At 38.7% G+C, this 18,851-nt stretch overlaps 1 protein-coding gene across 2 annotated transcripts in view; it reads right to left on the reverse strand.

Annotated features, from left to right (window-relative positions):
* Nucleotides 1-883: 883 nt before the first annotated feature.
* Nucleotides 884-18,851, reverse strand: part of SLC22A15 (solute carrier family 22 member 15) — a 30,998-nt gene continuing 13,030 nt past the window's right edge. For both annotated transcript variants that reach the window (XM_005523891.2, XM_088068671.1), the window contains exons 3-12: nucleotides 15,622-15,754; nucleotides 14,435-14,599; nucleotides 13,306-13,435; nucleotides 11,395-11,610; nucleotides 10,029-10,169; nucleotides 9,216-9,301; nucleotides 7,635-7,755; nucleotides 6,691-6,763; nucleotides 3,975-4,163; nucleotides 884-1,011 (exon numbers count right to left, since the gene is read on the reverse strand). In XM_005523891.2, coding sequence (XP_005523948.1) covers nucleotides 922-1,011; nucleotides 3,975-4,163; nucleotides 6,691-6,763; nucleotides 7,635-7,755; nucleotides 9,216-9,301; nucleotides 10,029-10,169; nucleotides 11,395-11,610; nucleotides 13,306-13,435; nucleotides 14,435-14,599; nucleotides 15,622-15,754 — 1,344 coding nt within the window. In that variant the 3' untranslated portion in view covers nucleotides 884-921. The remainder of the gene's footprint in view (nucleotides 1,012-3,974; nucleotides 4,164-6,690; nucleotides 6,764-7,634; nucleotides 7,756-9,215; nucleotides 9,302-10,028; nucleotides 10,170-11,394; nucleotides 11,611-13,305; nucleotides 13,436-14,434; nucleotides 14,600-15,621; nucleotides 15,755-18,851) is intronic.

Consider the following 18,851-nt stretch of genomic DNA (forward strand, 5'->3'; position numbering starts at 1 on the left):
ATAGGTCAGCAAACGTAAGCTATACATTCTAACACACCACACACACAGTATGTGATAAATACCTCACCTTTGTCACACCCAGGAAATATCCATCACAGAATTACTCCACAGAGAAGTTGCTGAGCTTCAATAGTTATGGCAAAGTGAGGACAAGGTAAAAGTAGGCAAAGCTATAAACAGCCATGCTGAGATGTGGGGAACATGTGGCAAACATACGCACAAGACAGCCCAAGAAAAAGCTTTGTGTATGAAAAGAAGGAAAAAAGTCAGTAACGTTCCTTATGTTTGCAGGCTTTGTGGCTGCTCTTTTGTGTAGTCCTTCCTCCCAGCCTTCCATTATCACTAAGTTAAAGGCCAGCTCATGACTAACCAGCTGCACCTGTAACTCTGCACAGGTGTGCACACAGAGAAACCTTTTGTTCACAGCTGCCTCTCCTCTACTGAATATGTAAAAATCATTTTAACAATTTCAGCAATTTGTTCCCATTGGAGTGGCACACAGCACTTTCATCCTTATGGAAAAATAGAGTGGTTGTTTCCAAGTTTACCAATTTGTACTGAAACAAAATCCACCACCTTGAAAATAAAATACTCACACACGTGCACTGATGATCTGTCTAAGTCTAGGTTATTTCCTGGGCTTTTGAAATACATCATCCCACTCTTGCTGTCTCACCTGGCTTCAAATGCAGTCTATGCACTGTCATTCTGAACCACAAGAATTGGAATGGCTGCCTCATATGGAGAGCATCAGTGATGTCATCAGTCTGAACAGTACTCAAATCCCTCTCCTAGTAAAGAAAAACATAGGCACTTGCCCAATTGCCCAACCCTGCCTGGCAAGCAAGGTCCCCAGTACTTGTCATACAGCTGGAATGACTGGGCAAGAAGAGGCATAAAATAGGCCAGCATTTCTTCTTTTCATTGCTTGATCATATGAGTCTCTTCATCAGCATCATAGAACTCCTCATCTTCACTTCCACTCCCTGTAGAGCTGTCTTTGTCTCCAGACTAGAAGCAAAAAGGAAGTTGTTCATTACACTGAAGCCACTAAATCAATCTCAACATATATGAGCATGAACCATTACACTTCTATGGAATGCTGGTAGAGAAAAAGTAAGAAAGCACAGGTCAAACCACTGTATTGAAACTTTGTAGAAGACATTATGTGAATTCAGATTTAAATCCTTGATTCTTTAAAGTATCTTTAAAAGACATGGGGTTGTAGTTAGGAGGGACTTTCTCTGCTCCACTGGTACACTAGAGAATAAACACAGGAGTGACTGGCTAGAGTGGCTCTGAACTGGTAATCTACTAAACTTGCTTAAATTTAGTCTGAGGTGGAGTCTTTGTGCAGGGCTACTGGAAACACAGTAGCTCACCATAGCTCAGAACACAAATATTACTTGTTTAGGCAAAGCTTCTCCATCCAGAATTAGTACTTTTCCTTAGGTAGCACAGACATTTTACTGTGCAAATTGAATTTAAAAGACCCCCCTGCAATACTAAATGAAAGTGTTAGGGAATAGGGAAAAAACATTACCATGCTGTATGCTCATAAGGCAAAATCCCTGTTATAGGCATACCTACTCCAGTCAGAGTACTTTCCACAACATAATTTATACCACATACCCAAAATAAAGTCACCTATTACAGCTAATTTTTTATTTGGCCAGTGTAGTATTTTTCCAGAGAACTGACACAAATTATTTCAGTTAAAAAGACTCTCCTGCTAGTATAAACTCTATCTAGTTTAATTATTTAGGATTTTTTCCCCAGTATGCTTACATCCATCCTCTTTAAAGACCTCTGCCTGCCTAGTCATCTGCTAAGAACAGTGAGAGAGAGGGTGAAAAATAGAGAAATGGAAATAGTGCTCCTGACTGACAGTACAATGCAAGCAAAATATGTAGCTTTAGATCTCTCTTCAGAGGAGCTTTGCTACAGCAATGTGTGTTAACTGCAAAGAAATTTCAAGCAGTTTGAGCACTACGACCTGTCAGAAGATGTAAAGGGAATCATGTTAGGCTTTTTTTTCTAGACTTCTAAAACTATTTGAGGAAAGTCAGGCTATCACTGGATGCTGTCCAACTTGAATATCACATTCATGTATGTTAACAGGAACAAAACCTCCACTCTGGGCAATCAGAACACATGTTATCTTGAAAATGGTACAAAAGGACAATGGATTCCACAGGAGGAATTCAGGGTATGCCAAATAAATTCTAAATCTTTCTCACAACATCTTCATAAGACCTCTCATGGCCTTGTCAAGTAGGGTTAATGTTTAGCAGCTTTCTATTTTATCAGCACTTTGTGAGCTTTAAAATAAAATCCCTAATATGTCACAGACATTCCAGATATAACTTCACTGATGTTACAGGATTAGTTAAGGTCTGAACCAATGACTTGTTCATTCAAATTCAGTAATTTTAATCCATCTGGGCAAAATGTTCCTGAAGAACATTCGGAACAACACCCCCTTTCATGGGTCCTGTTCAGGCTGTGATTTTTCAGAAGACTACAGAAGCACAAACAAATAAGATTTAAACCTGAGAGGACTGACTGACATAAGCAAACCAATTTGACAGACAATACTTGTCACCTCAAAGAGTAACACTGACTGTAGCTGGTAAAAGAAGAAAATAAAAATGTGACTTCCCACCTCTAAGCTATAACAACTGCACTGCTTACAAAATGTGCTTTCGTTGGTAAAACATCTGCACAATTAAGACGTAATAATCATGTAATTACCAAAATAGCAGGTGATGTAAATGTATATGATGGAATTGTGTAGTCAACAAGAATGTGGTGCCATAACACATTATCCAGTATGGTTGAAAATGTTTATAAAACAAGCATGTAAAGTAGCTGAAGTATAAAATGAATGGTTAAAGGGCTGCCTTTTTCAGCCTTTCTTCAAGGGTGCTTTGTCACTAAACTGTGCTGTCCTATCAAGAATTATTACAGGTAAACTTGGTAAACAAGGCAACCTATTGAAACTTCTGATAGGAAGCAAATGTCCCCATTCTAAAAGTAGGTGATTTCTGTGAAAATAAGTATGACTACATGTGAATCTCAGAGTGCTTGACCAACAACTATTGAAATGAAAGTAATGCTTTGTTATGGGTTTCCTTTCAAGTTTTTTGACCACTTCTTCTATTTCTGTAAATCCCTCAATACTTAAAGTTTTGGGACCAGGATTTAAACTTTAAAACTTTATTCAAATTCAAACACCCACTCCCAGCTCTCTAGCTACTTCCTTCTAGTCCCACTTCATTCACAGAGAAGTAACCAAGTCAAAAAACCTCTACGTGACTGGAAGATACAGACACTGAGAGAGGTGTCCAGGAGTTTAACAAAGTGATCTGAAAAACACAATTCAAGGAAACGTCATTGAAAAACATCCTGCTGCCACATTTATTTATACTTATACCTGGGAGTTTTGTAGTTCCAATGTTTTCAATGAATCTCATTTCCCAGAGACAGTAGTGGGAGAGATCTCAAATGTTAGCCTGGCTCTAATCCATTCAGAGCCTGTCTAGGACAGACCAGGTTAGTGGCACTGCAGAACAGCTGGGGCAGGTCAGAAGTAGTGTGCTGCCTTTGAGAGGAGCCCTTCACAAACAGGTTTCAGGTTTTGTTAACATCTAAGGCTTCTCAAGCTTCAGTGTCCAGCTTTGGCTGAGGCACACTGCAGCAATCAGTCTTGGAGATTAGAGACGCACAGATATCACTTTTTCCCAAAGGGAAATGTTGTAAGCTTGTGGCCTTGAAGGGATGAATTAATCCAGCTATATTTCAGCCTGCATTTCCAGAAAACATTTCAGATATGATGGTAGGGTTGCTACAGAATCTTCTCCTTGGGGCCTATCCTCCACAGGCCAAGAATCACTATCCTAATAGAGTGGCAGATTCAAGCTGACAGCTGAAATAAACACAACAGAAAAGTAGTAGGAAAAAAATTAGTATACCTGTGAGCCATCTAGGGCTTGCAGTGACATGGCTTCATCACCCAGCCTCCAGTAGGAGCACACCTGCAGGTCTGAAATAGTTTCTAGCAAAGGGCTGTTTAGGGTCTCTGGCAACAACAAGCTTAAGAGCCCAGACAACAGACCAGTTGCTCCAAACACAATGTAAGGCAGAGACCACTGTACAGATTTCTGGAAAAAACAACAGAGTTAGGTTGAGATTGGCTCCTTGTAGTTCATGTTGCATATTAAAGGACCTAGCCCTTACAACTATTCCCTCTGGCAGTGTTTGTGTTCCTATTTAGCACAAAAGTCACCAGTCCTTCTAGTGTGGGTTTTTTCATTTGGTTGCTTGGGTTTTTTACCAATATTATCAATTGTATCTTGTCAATACTATTAGAACCCCTGCGCCTGCTGAATCTGAATTCAGTTCTTGCCTCTACCATACATACTTTTTAACAAATGCAACATCCCTTTGTAGTAAGGAATAGATACCCCAGAAACACAGACATGCTCCTTGGAGATCTCTTGAGATCACCTCGGCCAACCATGTACTCTAAGCACAATTATAGCCTCAATTAGCTCAGATCAATCACTACTTCACATAATCAAATATTGAAAATCTCCAAGGATGGAAATTTCCCCTCCAAGTAGATTGTTCCAAGCTGCATTAAACCTCTGAAAAACATTAATTTCCAAATTTCCTATCTAACCCCCAAGACAAAACTTGTGATAAACATGCTAACAATGTGAGATAGTGTCAAAAGTTTTACAAAAGCCTTCCCTGCTCTCCTCCCTTTCCTCATCCATATTGCCTTCTGTGATGAAATGGCTGACTATCAAATCAAGTTGGCTGAGAAGGAATTGTCCTCAATAAATCCATGTTCACTGATCCAAATTACCTTTTTTTGCCTTCACATGCTTATAAACAGACTCTGGGAGGTCATGTCTCAATCCTCCTGAGTTAGAGGTACTCAGCCTGTAATACCTGGGTTCCACTTTCTGATACTGAAAACACACACAACAAATTAGCCTCTTTCCTCCTACAGCTACCAGGGATCCTTCACTACAACAGTGGTTTATCACCGATGATGAACACTTGCTTCACTATCACAACCATTCTTAAGGAAGCTTGCCCCATGGAATGGAAAGCTTTCAGCTCTAAGTGTTCTTGAACCTATTGCTCCTCCTACTGTTTGCTGGTCTTCTGCTTCCTCAGCTGCACTGATAGGCAGAGTATCGGAGTCAAGCTTTCCCTCTCAAGACTGAAGCACAAGCATTTCAGCTTATTCCATGTCACCCACCAATGGGATGCCCATCCCATTCAACAGATATTTTCATTGAATTTCCTTTAGCTGACAGAATCCCTGTTTATGCTTCTAGCTAGTTTTAGCTTCAACTGAGCTTTGGCATTCATGTCATCACCTGTGACAGCGCAAGCAATATTTATACTCCTCCTCTGATGCTTGTCCCTGTTTTCGCAGTAAAGAAGGCTTATTTAAAAGAGGGAAAGAGTTTAGCTGTTTGTTTCAAAATCTCACATTGTAGAGAGCAATTCTAAATTGAGGAAAATAACAGGCTATGAATAAATAATTGACCAACATTTCATCTCTTATCTCAGCAGTTAACTTGTCCTATTTTTACTATTATGAGATCTCTAGACAAAAGACACTGAAAATGCATTAAAATACTGAAAGAAATTATGAAACACAAAAATAATTTATTATTTTCTCAAATCAGGGTTCATTTGTTATTTAATCAGAGCTACTTTCATTTTCATGGAAGCCCTTCAAACATTATGATCCAGGATTTGTGTCTCATGCAGTATCAAATCTCTGGCAGACACAATATAATGGATGCCCCAAGTGCTACATAAAAGCTGCCTGTTAAATCTACCTGGTAGATTGGCAGCAGTCTTGGCTTTGCCTGTTGTTCCCCAGAGGTGCTCATGCTCTCACCTGCCCAGTGCTTTGTTCTGCAGATTAAAAGGCTCCCTATGCTCACCTGCCCTTTTGCTAACTTTCTGCTTCACATGTGAAATGGCAAATGGCAGAGAGGAAAATTACCTGAGATGAAATCTGTCACATTAAAGGAATTGTCACTGGGCCTCCCAGCAAACAGCTGGGAAAAACTTTTTATCTGTATACAAATAACACTCTAAGTGCAGGAACCTAATGGTATCATCCCCATGATTTTTTGTTCAGAATCTTCCTTTGCCTTGCTGCTGGATCAGATCTCCACATCACCTTCATTTACTGAAAGATGATCTGCTTTGCTGATATTTATAACCCATGGATATTTAATGAAGTGCACTGACAGTAAAATTAATTTTTTCTCAAAAATGTAAGTTATTGAGCCCAGATGCTTAATTTTGATGCAGTAGTTCTTTTAACCACACAGGTCTTTTGCTATTGCTTGTGCAGGGTTTAAAATTTGGTATCAACATCTTGGCAGTCTGAAATTATTATATTTTAAGGTCCAGTAGTTAGGTCCCAAAATTCCTACAGAGCTGAAACACCTTCTACGTTAAATAATGCTGAGGTTTTGTCTAATCACACAGATGATATTGCAATGCCTTTAGCCTATCATGATAGTGTTAAAGGCAATTTATGTATCTTAATTTATATACAAAATTTATCCCAAACATTCCCATCTCTGTAAGCCTCTGATACACCAGAGCCACAAAACAAAAATATATGTAACAGAAGTTCAGACAAACCAATGAAGGGACAAAAGGCGCAATGATTCCACCAACACGGGAAAACATGGAGCAGGCACCCATTCCAACATTCCTATGAAGAAAACCAAAAATAATTAATCTTCTGAAAAGTGTTATTGAGAAGGAAAAAGACTCATCAGTCATGACCCTGAGCACATTAACTAGCAAAGAAAAGTCAAAGGTAACTGAAAGCTTCCCAAGACAGGAATGAAACATGTTTTTGTGATTAAAATGAAGCAAAAATCCCCTTTACATTCAGAATTTTTACATACACACAGAGCCAAAACAAGTGTGATTCCAGTTCATGCATCTTGCCTCTGTCTGAAGCTCTGGACAAATTTATTTATTCAAATCCTACTTATCACCAGATTTACCCACTCATGAAAAACACCACAGTATAGTTTCACTGGTGGCTGACCATCATATGCACCCATTTGGTAAAAGCTTCTGTCTGCTCTGTCAGCACAAGCAGGGGGTACTTTTGCCCCTAGTGAGTGAAACCTTACTGCTGCTCACACACAGCCTCCAAAGCATCAAGCTGCTTTTACAAAGCTTATTGACCAATCATCTTCAATGCTCCTGGTTAAGCATGTATGATGATAAGAGTTGTCTGGTTTTATAAAGGACTCATTAAAAGAAATATTGGCAGTGCTACAGTTATCCTCATTAGCAGAAGGGGAGCTGTAAGCAGGCTAAGCAGCTAAAGGTCTGTTTTACTGTTACATAAAAATATGGTGAGTCAGAAGAGAACACTGCAAATTTGATGGAAGAGGGAGTGAGAAGGTGATAAGGGAAAAAATTTCAGAGGTAAAACTGTATCTAATCATTATATGTAACTGAAAAATTAAAATTAAAAACTACAGGTAATAGGAAAAAATAAGAGAAATAAAAGATGATCATGTAAGAGAAACAAAAAAATGACAACTTAAAATTACTTGTGTTACCTGATGACTGTGGGATAAAGTTCTGATGTGTAGATGTAGACAATGTTAAAAGCAGCACTGATTGTCAGTTTTCCCAGCAAAGACAGAGAGCGACTATTCACCACTGCAAACACTCCAGTATCTGTGAGAGAAGATATGACCCTTGTAAGGCTTTGGAGCACTCCAATACACCTCTAATCATTTCAATCACACAACAGTATGGTGTGAAAAGGAACCTAGAGAATCTAAAATCTAGAAAATCTAAGAATCTAAATTACGGTAGTATTTTTGGTCTACTACTAATTAAATACTAAATTAGTTCTATCAGAAAGTTGAAGAAGAGTATAACAGATACATTTTGCAAAAGTGAGCACATTTTTTCTTTTTTAACAAGAGTCCTATTCATTGTCATTTCTATAGTATGATAGTATTCTTCTAATATTATTACTTTGAAAGGAAGATGCTCTAAAGAATCATGCCAAATTTCCCATCCAGCTTGGTTTGTCAGAACAGCCAGTGCTTATTTGCTTTTAGCAGGCAAATCAGAGCTCATGCCCAGTGAACAGGTGCTTCCTTCTGGCCAGTGAGCCCTTTCACTTCCCAAGGCACTTCACCCTTGCCTGACTTGGGCAGCTCAGTACACAGCTTATTTCCTGGGGCCTTACAGTTCTGTCGTCTCTTTTCACATCTTATGTTTGGAATGATATGCAAAAAATACTTGATGACTGCTACCAGCCAAAGCAATATTTCTAAGTGTCCATGCTCTAGCACCTGGAATAATTCTGAAAACTTGAGTTGTACCCCTTTAAAAAAGCGTTACCTATTAGACCCACTGCCATCTAGAACAACTACTATACTCTGTCATACATGTTTAATTTCTTGAATCACTCTTCAAGTGTTTCAAACATTCTCTCACTTTATGAAAGGTAATATTACATCCACAGATCTTATGAGCAAGATGAATTTATATACCTGGTTTTAAAAAGAAAAATTTCTATGTAATCTGAAAATTAACATTAGTGCATCTTTACACAAAAGATGTTAAATTTCACATTCCATAAAGTCCCCCGAATTCAGAAGTTGGTCAGAACGTTCTCTGAGCTGTAAGTTATGTGGCCACATTGCTATTATCGCAACCACACTACTCTTGAACATTACAGAGCAGTGTGGGGAAGATATAAACTGCTCCATCACTCAGTTCTTCAGATCTTCTGACACTGATCTTCCACTTGGAGCAATACATCCAAGTTGCATGGGGTACTACTTACACTAACCTATCATCTAGCTATTGGAGATACCACAAGAAATATGATTCATTTAGATTATGTCAAAAACACCAGAAAAAGGAGCAGCTGATGTAAATAGAAGTAAAGGGCAGAATTCAAAGGCAAAACTTCAAATCCAAACCTTACTATCAAGTTTTCTCTAAGGTCTTAGGGAGATTACTGCTTTATCTTTTATTGAGTTGGCTTCTCTGGCTTTAAAAATGGAGACTCACATATGGTATGAGCCTAATCTTCCAGCAGCCATCGAATTGTTATGCTGTAGGATGCTGCTTTTACCAATTCTTACCACATACTCTAGAAACAAAAAAGTACTTACCTCTCTTCTTAGGCAGAAACATGACAATAAGACAAGACAATCCTCCCAGGAACAGAAATGCACTCAACGTTCGCTTCCGACCAAACCTGATATGCAAAGATAACAAAGGCTTACATTCTGCATTAGGTTTGTGGGTTGCAAAGTAATGAATCCTCTGAATTCACACTAACTCTTTCATTTGCAGTTGGGAATTCTGACTATCATCTTCCACCAACGCTTCCTCTCACACCGTTTTTAAACAAGCTTCTGCTGCACACTTAACAAAATGAGCGCCAACTTTACACAGCAGCTGACAATTTCTAGGATTTGGGGTTGCTTCCCACTGTGCGTGTGACATTTGTAAACCTCCTCAGGAGACACGGAGGAGAGACTGGAAGGAAATTCTACAAAAACTGAGAGACATTGTCCAAAGCACTGTGGTTCGGGAAAAGGCTGAATATCTGCTCTGCTCACACAGTAGCTGACACGGGTCCTGCCCGAGAGCACAGGACAGCCCCAGCAGAGTGGAGTCAGGATAGCTCTGTCCCAGCAGCGAGGATGGGATCCCGGAGCAGCGGGGGGGGGGGGAAGGTCGCTATCTAGTGTTAGCCTGGAGGCAGTGCAGGTTCACGAGCTACATCATCCCCACCTAAACCAGAGGGCTACTGAAAACAAGTTAAACTGCTGTTTGAAACAGGGATAAATCAATGGCACTTTCACATTGAAACGGGAAGCCCCACGCATCAGATACAATGGAGATATGATACACAGAAAATCTATCTTTAAGAAAAGTTATAAAGAAATCCTGGATGGGTTCATAAATTCCATACTTGCCATTTCTGGTTAATCAAGTAAATACAGACTGGGTATGCTGGGATTTCTATCAAGCCTGACAGCGCTAAATTGGCATAAATACTTCCACCTAAGTCACCCACATTAAGGGTGAGACCATAGTAAACCAAGCTGCACACAAACCTGCAAGACAGGAGAAAAAAAAAGTTAAATCAGAGCTGACACTTTGCCTGCTGAATCCAAGTACTGGTCTGGCACAATACACTATAAACTATATTTAGTGTTTCAGCACATAGGTCTAAAATGTTTCTCTGTAAGCGTATGTTGCCTTCTAGGCAAATAAACCATTTTGTCTCAGCAAAGACCCAATTCCTGACTTACTACTAAGTAAAACTTAAGACTACACTTATGAACAATGTGCATAAACCAGTATAAAGTTAAAATACAATCATGGCAATATTATTTAACTTCAGAAATGTCTTTGTCCCTTTTGTTTTTATCAGGTTACACTTTCATCCACAGTTTTTCCAACTATGTGTAAACCAGATTTCTCAAGCAGTTCAAACAACAACACTTCAACCTTCTTTTAATTTCTACACCCTGGTCCAGTTCTATTCATTCCTTCTCCAACTCTGTTAACTTTTCCTTTGTAACCCTACTGTCGTGTTAACCCCTGTAAATGGAGTTGTCTTTACAGAGAGTAAAGAAACTGGTCACTAATTCATCCTGCAGCAAATCAGCAATTCTCATTTAACGAACAGATCAACTATTTATTCTGCAGTAAGCACTTGGAAAAGAAACAAGAAAACAGCTCAGTGCTGAATGCTGACAAAACCATTTGTTTTATTCTTAATTGATACATCTTTCCCAAATAAAAAAAACCACGCACTTTTGGAGTTAAATTTCTGCTCGTGACTAGAGGGAGCATCATGGGTATCTGCTCCTCACTACAGCAACAGCCAGCACTTTTTCTTAAGAACTGTTGCCTAGGATGTCTACTCATTAGACAAGGTAGGCAACCCACCTGCTAATGGGCTCCTTACACAAAACAAGGAATAATCCATGTGAAGAGATACTGACAGCTCTGGGCCTAAGAGGAGGACACTGTGACTAATCTCAGCAGCCTTGTGGGTCAGAACAGAAGGGGTAGTTCTCAGCTATTTTGAGACTCAAAACACAAGACAGAAATGCAGAGATAAAACACCTCAGAACTGGACTGTATAAATGGCTTTGTGCTAGAAATGCTCTATGGAAATACTGTAATAGATACTGAAATACTAGAAAGGATCCTTTTTAGGTACAGTGTCCCTACCAATCTGTAGGACAAGGCAATTCCCAGCACCATATTCTCTCAAAGACTTAAAGAGGTCGCAGTAGCACAGCTGAGCCTACAAAGTATTTCCAGTACCAGGTGAACATCATGATCAAGGTGCGTCCCAGGAGAATCCTGTATCGGAACAGGTCCAGAAAGCTGCCAGCCTCTCTGGAGCTCCTCTCTGCTGGGAGTTTTAATGAAAAAGTGCATTTCTGCTTGCGGTTCCTCTTTGCAATGAGGTAGAGGGCATCTTCTGCCTCGTTCAGACGGCCCTGGGAATAGAGCCAGCGTGGGGACTCAGGAATGAATCTGAAACACACACACACAGACACCTTTAGGGATTTTCTTCTCTATGATGATGGACCTGTCTAAAGGAATAAGGCTGAAATGCACTTCAGTAAAATAAAGACTTTTCAAACAACCCTTCAGGTATAAAATTTACTTACTGAAACAGAAACAAAGACTGTTGAAAGGAAACATAAGCCCTACATAATTTAGACAGCAAGAAATTACACTGAGTGTAGACATATATACACACATAGAAAGAACAACATTATAAGTTACAGTATGACAGATCCTATCTTTGGAGAATTCAGAATTAAGGAGGCACACATTACTATAAGTAACACAGGATGCTTTTGTAAGACCCTCTAGTTCAATTTCTCATTTTCCACAAGACCAACTTCTGCTTCCCATTTTTGAGCTTTTTTTGCCAAATTCTCTCCTGTAGACAAGAAGGTAGAAACTATGCAAAAGTCATGCATGTGCACTGTTCACTTGACAGGTCTGTAACCCAAACACTGTCTACTAGACAAATCTTCTATTATTTTCAGGATTCCAGAACTAATTTAAACTTTAGCCTTTTGCCAGCAGCTTTTTAAGACTTTTGCCTCGGACCAAAAATTATATTTTTCCTCTAAGTTTGAAATAACGTGATTCTGTGTATTCACCAAAAAAAGGAGCTTAGAAAGTAACATATTTTCTTCCCCAGGATAAAAAAAATTGATAGTATTTTCTACAGAGTAATTTTTAAGCAATGTGGCAGGGAGGCAATGTGAAATTTGGAATTAAAAAACTCCTTTTATTACAGGAATGATAGACTTCTGAGCACAGCTCTGAAGTCACAAGCATAACTCCCTTAAAAAAGTTGCACCTATCAATGTAAAAGTTAATTTTTATTTCCCAAGGGTCCCTATCACCACAAGGTTTTGAAATATCTGAAGTGTCATCTCTGCCTTTCACCTTATGAACAGCCTCAAATACCCTCCCCTGAGTTCTGATGCTTCCTTTGAAAGGGTGTGTGGATTTTCTCAGGAGCAAAAGCTTTATTCAAAGAGTTACTGAAGTGAAATAGATGTTGGAAAGGAAAAGCACTCTAGTTTAAACAGCAGCTAATTTTGCTCTTTTAGTAACTGAGATTTGGATGTCAGAAAGCATGTATGAGAAGAGGACCACACTGCATCAGAGCTTTCAGTGCTGAAATGCACAAAGCCCCTACTATCTCCAAAAAGATCACATTAGAAAAACTTGAGGGAGCTGCCCATTTTTTTTTTGGACATCACTTTTAAGACTGAACAGGCAAGCAATTGTGATACTGTTCCTTCTGTGTAAACACAAGAAAAGCATCATGTTATCAGATAAATATGAAACCATTCTCACATCTTTTAACATGGATTTAGAGTGCCTCATAGCACACCAGTTTAAGTCAGCTAAAGAACAGGATGTGCTTCTCTATCATCCTAGAGACTGTTCCCACCTACAGTAATACTGCACACAGTACAATGTAGATTTTTACAGGCTCAAATCTTGCAGCACTATTAGAAGAAACCACAGAGCGTGTGGTGGGGAGGAGGTGTACAAGTTGAGAAATACCTTATTTACACCATTTCATGCCATCCTAGAAAGGTTACTTGACTTAGGAGTTTGGGTACTTGGTTTAATTTTTTGTTTGTTTTTTTTTTAAAACATCTTTCTTTATGAAACTTGGTTTGAAAAACAACTTACAGAGAGAGGAGAAAGACGACTGTTCCTTCCAGATTAACCACAACAGCCAGAGTCCTCCAGGAACGAATGAAATACCCTAATAAAGCATATTGGGCAATTCCAACAGCAAAGAACAAGCCACCAATAGAACCTAAAATACAATTAAAAACAAAACAAAACATTATCACTTCTGTAAGAAACATTAGCAGATCTCAACAAATAGGATCAGACAAGAACTAACTTTTCATTAGCAAAAATTCATTCAGCAATTTAGGCAGAACCACAGCTCTTTGACCAAAGAACACCCTGTCCTTTATTCATGCAGAGCAGAAGTATTACATCTAATTACAAAGATCAAAAAAAGCCCCAAAAGTGCTCTTCTACATCCTCCACACCCAACAAAGCCCTGTGAACAATGAAGTCTTCTAATTCCAAATTAAGTACGTGCATGTATGCAGCATAAGTATGCACCTTTCTATGTTTAAAAAGAAATACTTCAAAACATTGAAAAACTGGTAGTTTTAGGAATATGTAGTGTTCATTTGTAGCTCCCATGATTTGTAAGACACCCTATTTTGAAACAGTCTCAGCATAGCACTTCTTGGGCTTTGTAGGTCAGGCCCCGGAGCTGTAGCAGTATGGGTTACACACATTTCTGAAGGACAGCTCTAGTAAAGGGTGTCTGTACCTTCTAAATTCTAAGGATAATTACTACATGGGACAACTTTTTTTAATAACATATAAGCAACAGTTTTCTCATCTTCCTATGATATAAAAACACTTCTGATTTCTTTTTAAGAACCGCCAGGAAGGAAAGAATTTATATTTAGCACATGAACATTTGGCTCTTTTTAGCAGAGTCCAACATTCTGATTAATAAAGTTCAGTTGTGGCAAACCTTGGATAAGTATTTAGCTGGTAACATTCATGGAAGATGTTTCAGCTGGATCTTTGTCAACTTGAGTGATGCAGAGATCTGAATGGCCTCAAGTTATCTACCCTGCTTGTCCAAGGTTGATGAAAAACAAGCAGAGTTCAAAGACTGTGATCACAGATATGCTCAAGTGGAGCTAAATCTGCAACTGCTTTGTGTGCCTCAAGTGATGTGTGAGATTGAAACCTATGAATTCTGACAATAAAGGCAGTTTACCTGCTAATGCCCAGTAGGCTGTACCCACACACTCATTCAGCAGAACAAAGGCTACCAGTGACATCCCGCCATTCATCATCCCTACCAAGAATCTGGAAATGGCAAAGAATTCATACGAGGGTGAGAATCCGTTTGCAATGGCAAACACAATGTCAAGAGCAAAACCTGGAAAATAAGGCAAAAAGTTTCATTTTAGAAGGGTATCTAAAGAAACAGAAGCATTTACTGGTATCTTAATGCCCACTGGCATCTGTCCTAAGCCATCACAGTCAACACCACCACCACAGGTTTGGAAAGAAATTTAAATACCTAGAGTCAATATCAAAGAGGACAGGACACCAAAGGAGTGGTTTTTTGATACATACTTTGCAGTTTGAACCTTTAAATTCAGTTCAAATTCAATTCAATTGCAGACATCTTTTTAAGACACTCAGAACCATTGTCTGACTCCTGTTAAAGACAGCTTTATGTTTATCCCTGATAAAGAAGCCACAGGTTAAATATATGACCAAGTATCTCTCCTCATTTTTGGAGAGCAGTGTATGGAAACCAGAGAAGAGTAACATTGCCAGGAGACAATAAACGGTGGGTCTGCATGCAGAGCAGGCCCACCTTTATGTGCTTTGAACTAGTGCTGTCCCTTAAAAGGAAAACAAAAAGGATAAAACATTTATTTTAACTCTGCATGCTCATCCATTGACACACAACTTTATGCATACACAAAACATGCAGTTTCAAATGTTGTTTGATCCAGGGACAGTTAGAAAGCTTATCAGCTTGAAAACTGTACAAGGATCATAAATACATAAAAATTAAATCATGCAGACAGGTGATAAAAGGTGCATCAAATTCCTAACAGGTTATACAGGTAAGAATGCTGTTACAAAACTACTAAAAATACTAACTGCAACTTGCAGAGATCCCATGAGCACAGCGTTGCACAAGTGAAAGCCTTTATGGCATGACTCACAAACCCAGAACACCTCTCAGAAATTCAAATGGTGACTGAACAGTGAAATATTAATTTCTTGTCTCAACTTCTACCGCACAAGTGTATTGGAATGCCAAAACAAAATCACAGCACATGATTTACAGCTGCACAACAAGCTCTCAGCAGAAACTGGGCCGTTGCCACTGATCTTCAGGGACACGACACCTTTGTGTCATTCATTTTGTCGAGGGGTTACCTGTGAGATAGACTTTTTTCCTCCCAAAGCGATCAGACAGCTGGCCAAAGGAGATGGCTCCAACAAACACACCACTGAAGTAGAAAGAACTGGCAGCACTGACTTTGTACGATGCATTGCCAATTAAAAACCACTGGATGGAGGAGGAAGAAAAAAACAGAAACAATAAACCAGCAAAAAGGCAAATTAATCAGAATCCAAAGAGGTCACCAACACCTAATAGCTGAAGGGGATATTACATATTTTAAAGATCAAAATCTTTATATAAAATCTCCTAAGCATCATATTCAGTAAATCACGGGTCCTCACTGCTATCTCCTGAACTCACTGCAGGATACTAACAATGGCAGTTCTCTCAAATCAAATGCAGTCTTTGATTCTGAAATCAAGAACGTATTTCCCACAATACTCATATTTTTGCAGCTTTCTCCCACTTTCCCTTTTTCTGCCTTCTTTCACATAAAGCTATTAACCTAAGTAGACTCAGTTCTACCTACTGACATGTCACTGCAGTATGTAGAACACACATTGTGAAAAAATAGTTGCTTTATAGATTTATGTCTGAAGATACTCCTGCACATGTTCCTCTTTTTAAATTGTCTTATCCCTGAGCAATACTTTGGTAGCATTAGACAGGTTAGTCAGGTTTTCTGCACATACTCGCCTTCTTTACAGTGTATTTCATCATTTCCAGTTCTTTTCAATTCCAAATACAAAGCTGATCTTGAAATGTCTGGTTCTTACAGACTTAATGTCTCGAGTTGAACCTGACAAAATTCCTTGCCCTACAGAAGTGCAGAATGAAAATATGCCACGCTCTCAGTGTTCTAAAGTAATTTCCTGTTGTATTCTAAACACTCCACATCTTCTGTTCTTTTATTTTTCTATTCCTCTTGTACCTCGAGATAATGTTTCCTTTTAGTGACAACCAACTCTTCTTCCTCTGCTGGTAAGTTGGTGATTATGTCATTATCCCTGCAATAGCTCTCTAATCTTCTCCTCATAATCTTCTCTTTCTCTACCAAAATCTCATTAAATATCCTTTCTAGCAAAGCTTATATTATTTCACAGCTCAGTTATAAACTACCTCATCATGAGAGCAGAGCCATGCAATTAAACCTCACAAAGATTAGGATGCTAACAAAACATCATTCATAAGCTCCAAGAAAATAACTTGCTTACTTTCTATATCTGCTTCATTTTGAATTGTTACTTTAACAGGGAGGTGGTTACTGATAATAGTAGGAAATGTGCCCATAAAGTGCCAAGACTGACAAAAACTGAAACAAACCACACAACCATAAATCAGCTTTTGAAGCTTCTGGAGAATTTAAAAACAATTCCCAGAAAAATACATTTGTAAAATAATTGCATATGAGATTAATTTTTCCCTGAAATAACATGGTCAGTTTGTTTTATAACAGCTAAAAGAATAATGCCCTAACTTTTGGTATAAAAATTAAAAAAGCTGCCAACATTAAAACTGTTGACATGAGATGCTTTCTGAATCATTCAGGGATTAAGGGATGATTTGGCTGCAAAGCAAAATTTGTTCTCAAAATTTATCTCAACATCCAAGCTCTTTAGAGAGCTCAAGGCTTTTCTCCTCTAGATAAAAACATGCTACATATATGCTTATTCACTAATCCAGCTTTTTACATCAGAATATTTTTCAGTGTAAATTTGTAATGCTTATGTTATCAGTGATGCCACCAGGTTAAGTATTGACACACCCTCTTTAAATGTAGGTAACAACTTCTTTACAACCAAACATGAAATTAGATTAATAATGAATTAGTGGTGAAATATTCTCCAGATATGTATGTTCTCTCTCAAAATGTTTATGCTTAGCACATAGCCTCCAAATATGCCAAATATTCAGCTAACAAAATCATAGAAACTGTATTTTATTAGAGGGAAAGAGAAGAGATAATAAGATTTTATTCAAATGGGACTCTACTGAAACATATGCTAAAGAATTAGAAAGCAGAATCTATACAAGTTGCCTTGCGGTTGGGGTTTTTTGTTTGTTTTGCTTGGGGAGTTTTTTTAGGGTTTTTTAATTGCCCAGGCAGGCTTTGTTCTTTACCTGCATTTCTTATTTATGCAACCAAAATGCATAAAGATCTGTACAAAATCGATGTCATATGCTAGGTTCTACAAGCATGTCTGACTTGTCAAGTTTAAGAGGGTAAAAGATACTTCGGTAAGTCAAAAAAAAAAAAAAAAAAGAAAGAAAAGAAAAACCACAGAGAAAATTCAAAAACCTTACTGAGTTTTAAATAACGCTTAAGAAACCCATCATCCATTAAAATTTTAATTTAAATGGTATTATAAGTACTCATATCCTCTTCATTGCCAGAATAAGGAGCAATGCCTTTTGTACACAATGGCTTGGTACTATTCCAAAGCTGGTCATTTTTATTAATATGTTCCTAACCAATAAACTGCTTTACAGGAGTAATGTGGATAGCATTAATACCTCTGGACAATAGCCACAAACTATCAAGTGGTACTACATTTGACTCCACAGCTCAGCTCTGCATTCAGGCCTTGTAACCAATGCACTCAGGGCTCTTGTAAAGAACAATTTGACATTAACAGATACTGACAGACCCAGGAAGGGCAGGTGTTGCACACATCAATGCAAAGTCTGGAATCATTCCTATAGGGATTGTGGCTAGACTATGAAAGAAATCACTTGAAAAACACAGAGGACGTGCCAACAAAGCCAAAGTTTGTTTTGGAATAGGAAGTGAGGGAGCCGCTTTGTCCACCTGACTCCCCAGTGACCAAGTTCTTGTTCTGGAGTTGCAAAGAGTGCAGGAGCCACTTCCTCTCCAGTTCCTCCAGTGCCTTCTAACTGCCTGATGGATGCACTACATGCACTGGAGCTCAGCAAGGAGATGGCCAGAAAGACCTCAGAGTCCATAAAAGGGTTTTGAGCAAATTAGTAAAATGAATGTTGTGATTCCAGCTCAAATGTGGAACCAGGCTGCAGGATGCAATATGTAACCTTCACACAGAAAAGGTGGGAAGTTTTGGAGAAGAACATTGGTCAAGATCTGCATAGCAATATAAAGCTAGTTTTTGTTGGCAGTGAAGACATGAGCACATTACCTGTGCTCTAACTGGAGGAAGCATGTTTCATTTGCTACTCAAAACATGCATTAGTTATGCAAGAAAAAAGCAGTACAAGGAGACCCCCAAACCACCTCAGTAAGTTTTAC

Source organism: Pseudopodoces humilis, chromosome 2 (genome assembly GCF_049639895.1).
Source record: "Pseudopodoces humilis isolate 2021_Gansu_Grassland_sample_001 chromosome 2, ASM4963989v1, whole genome shotgun sequence".
Lineage (NCBI taxonomy): Eukaryota > Metazoa > Chordata > Aves > Passeriformes > Paridae > Pseudopodoces > Pseudopodoces humilis.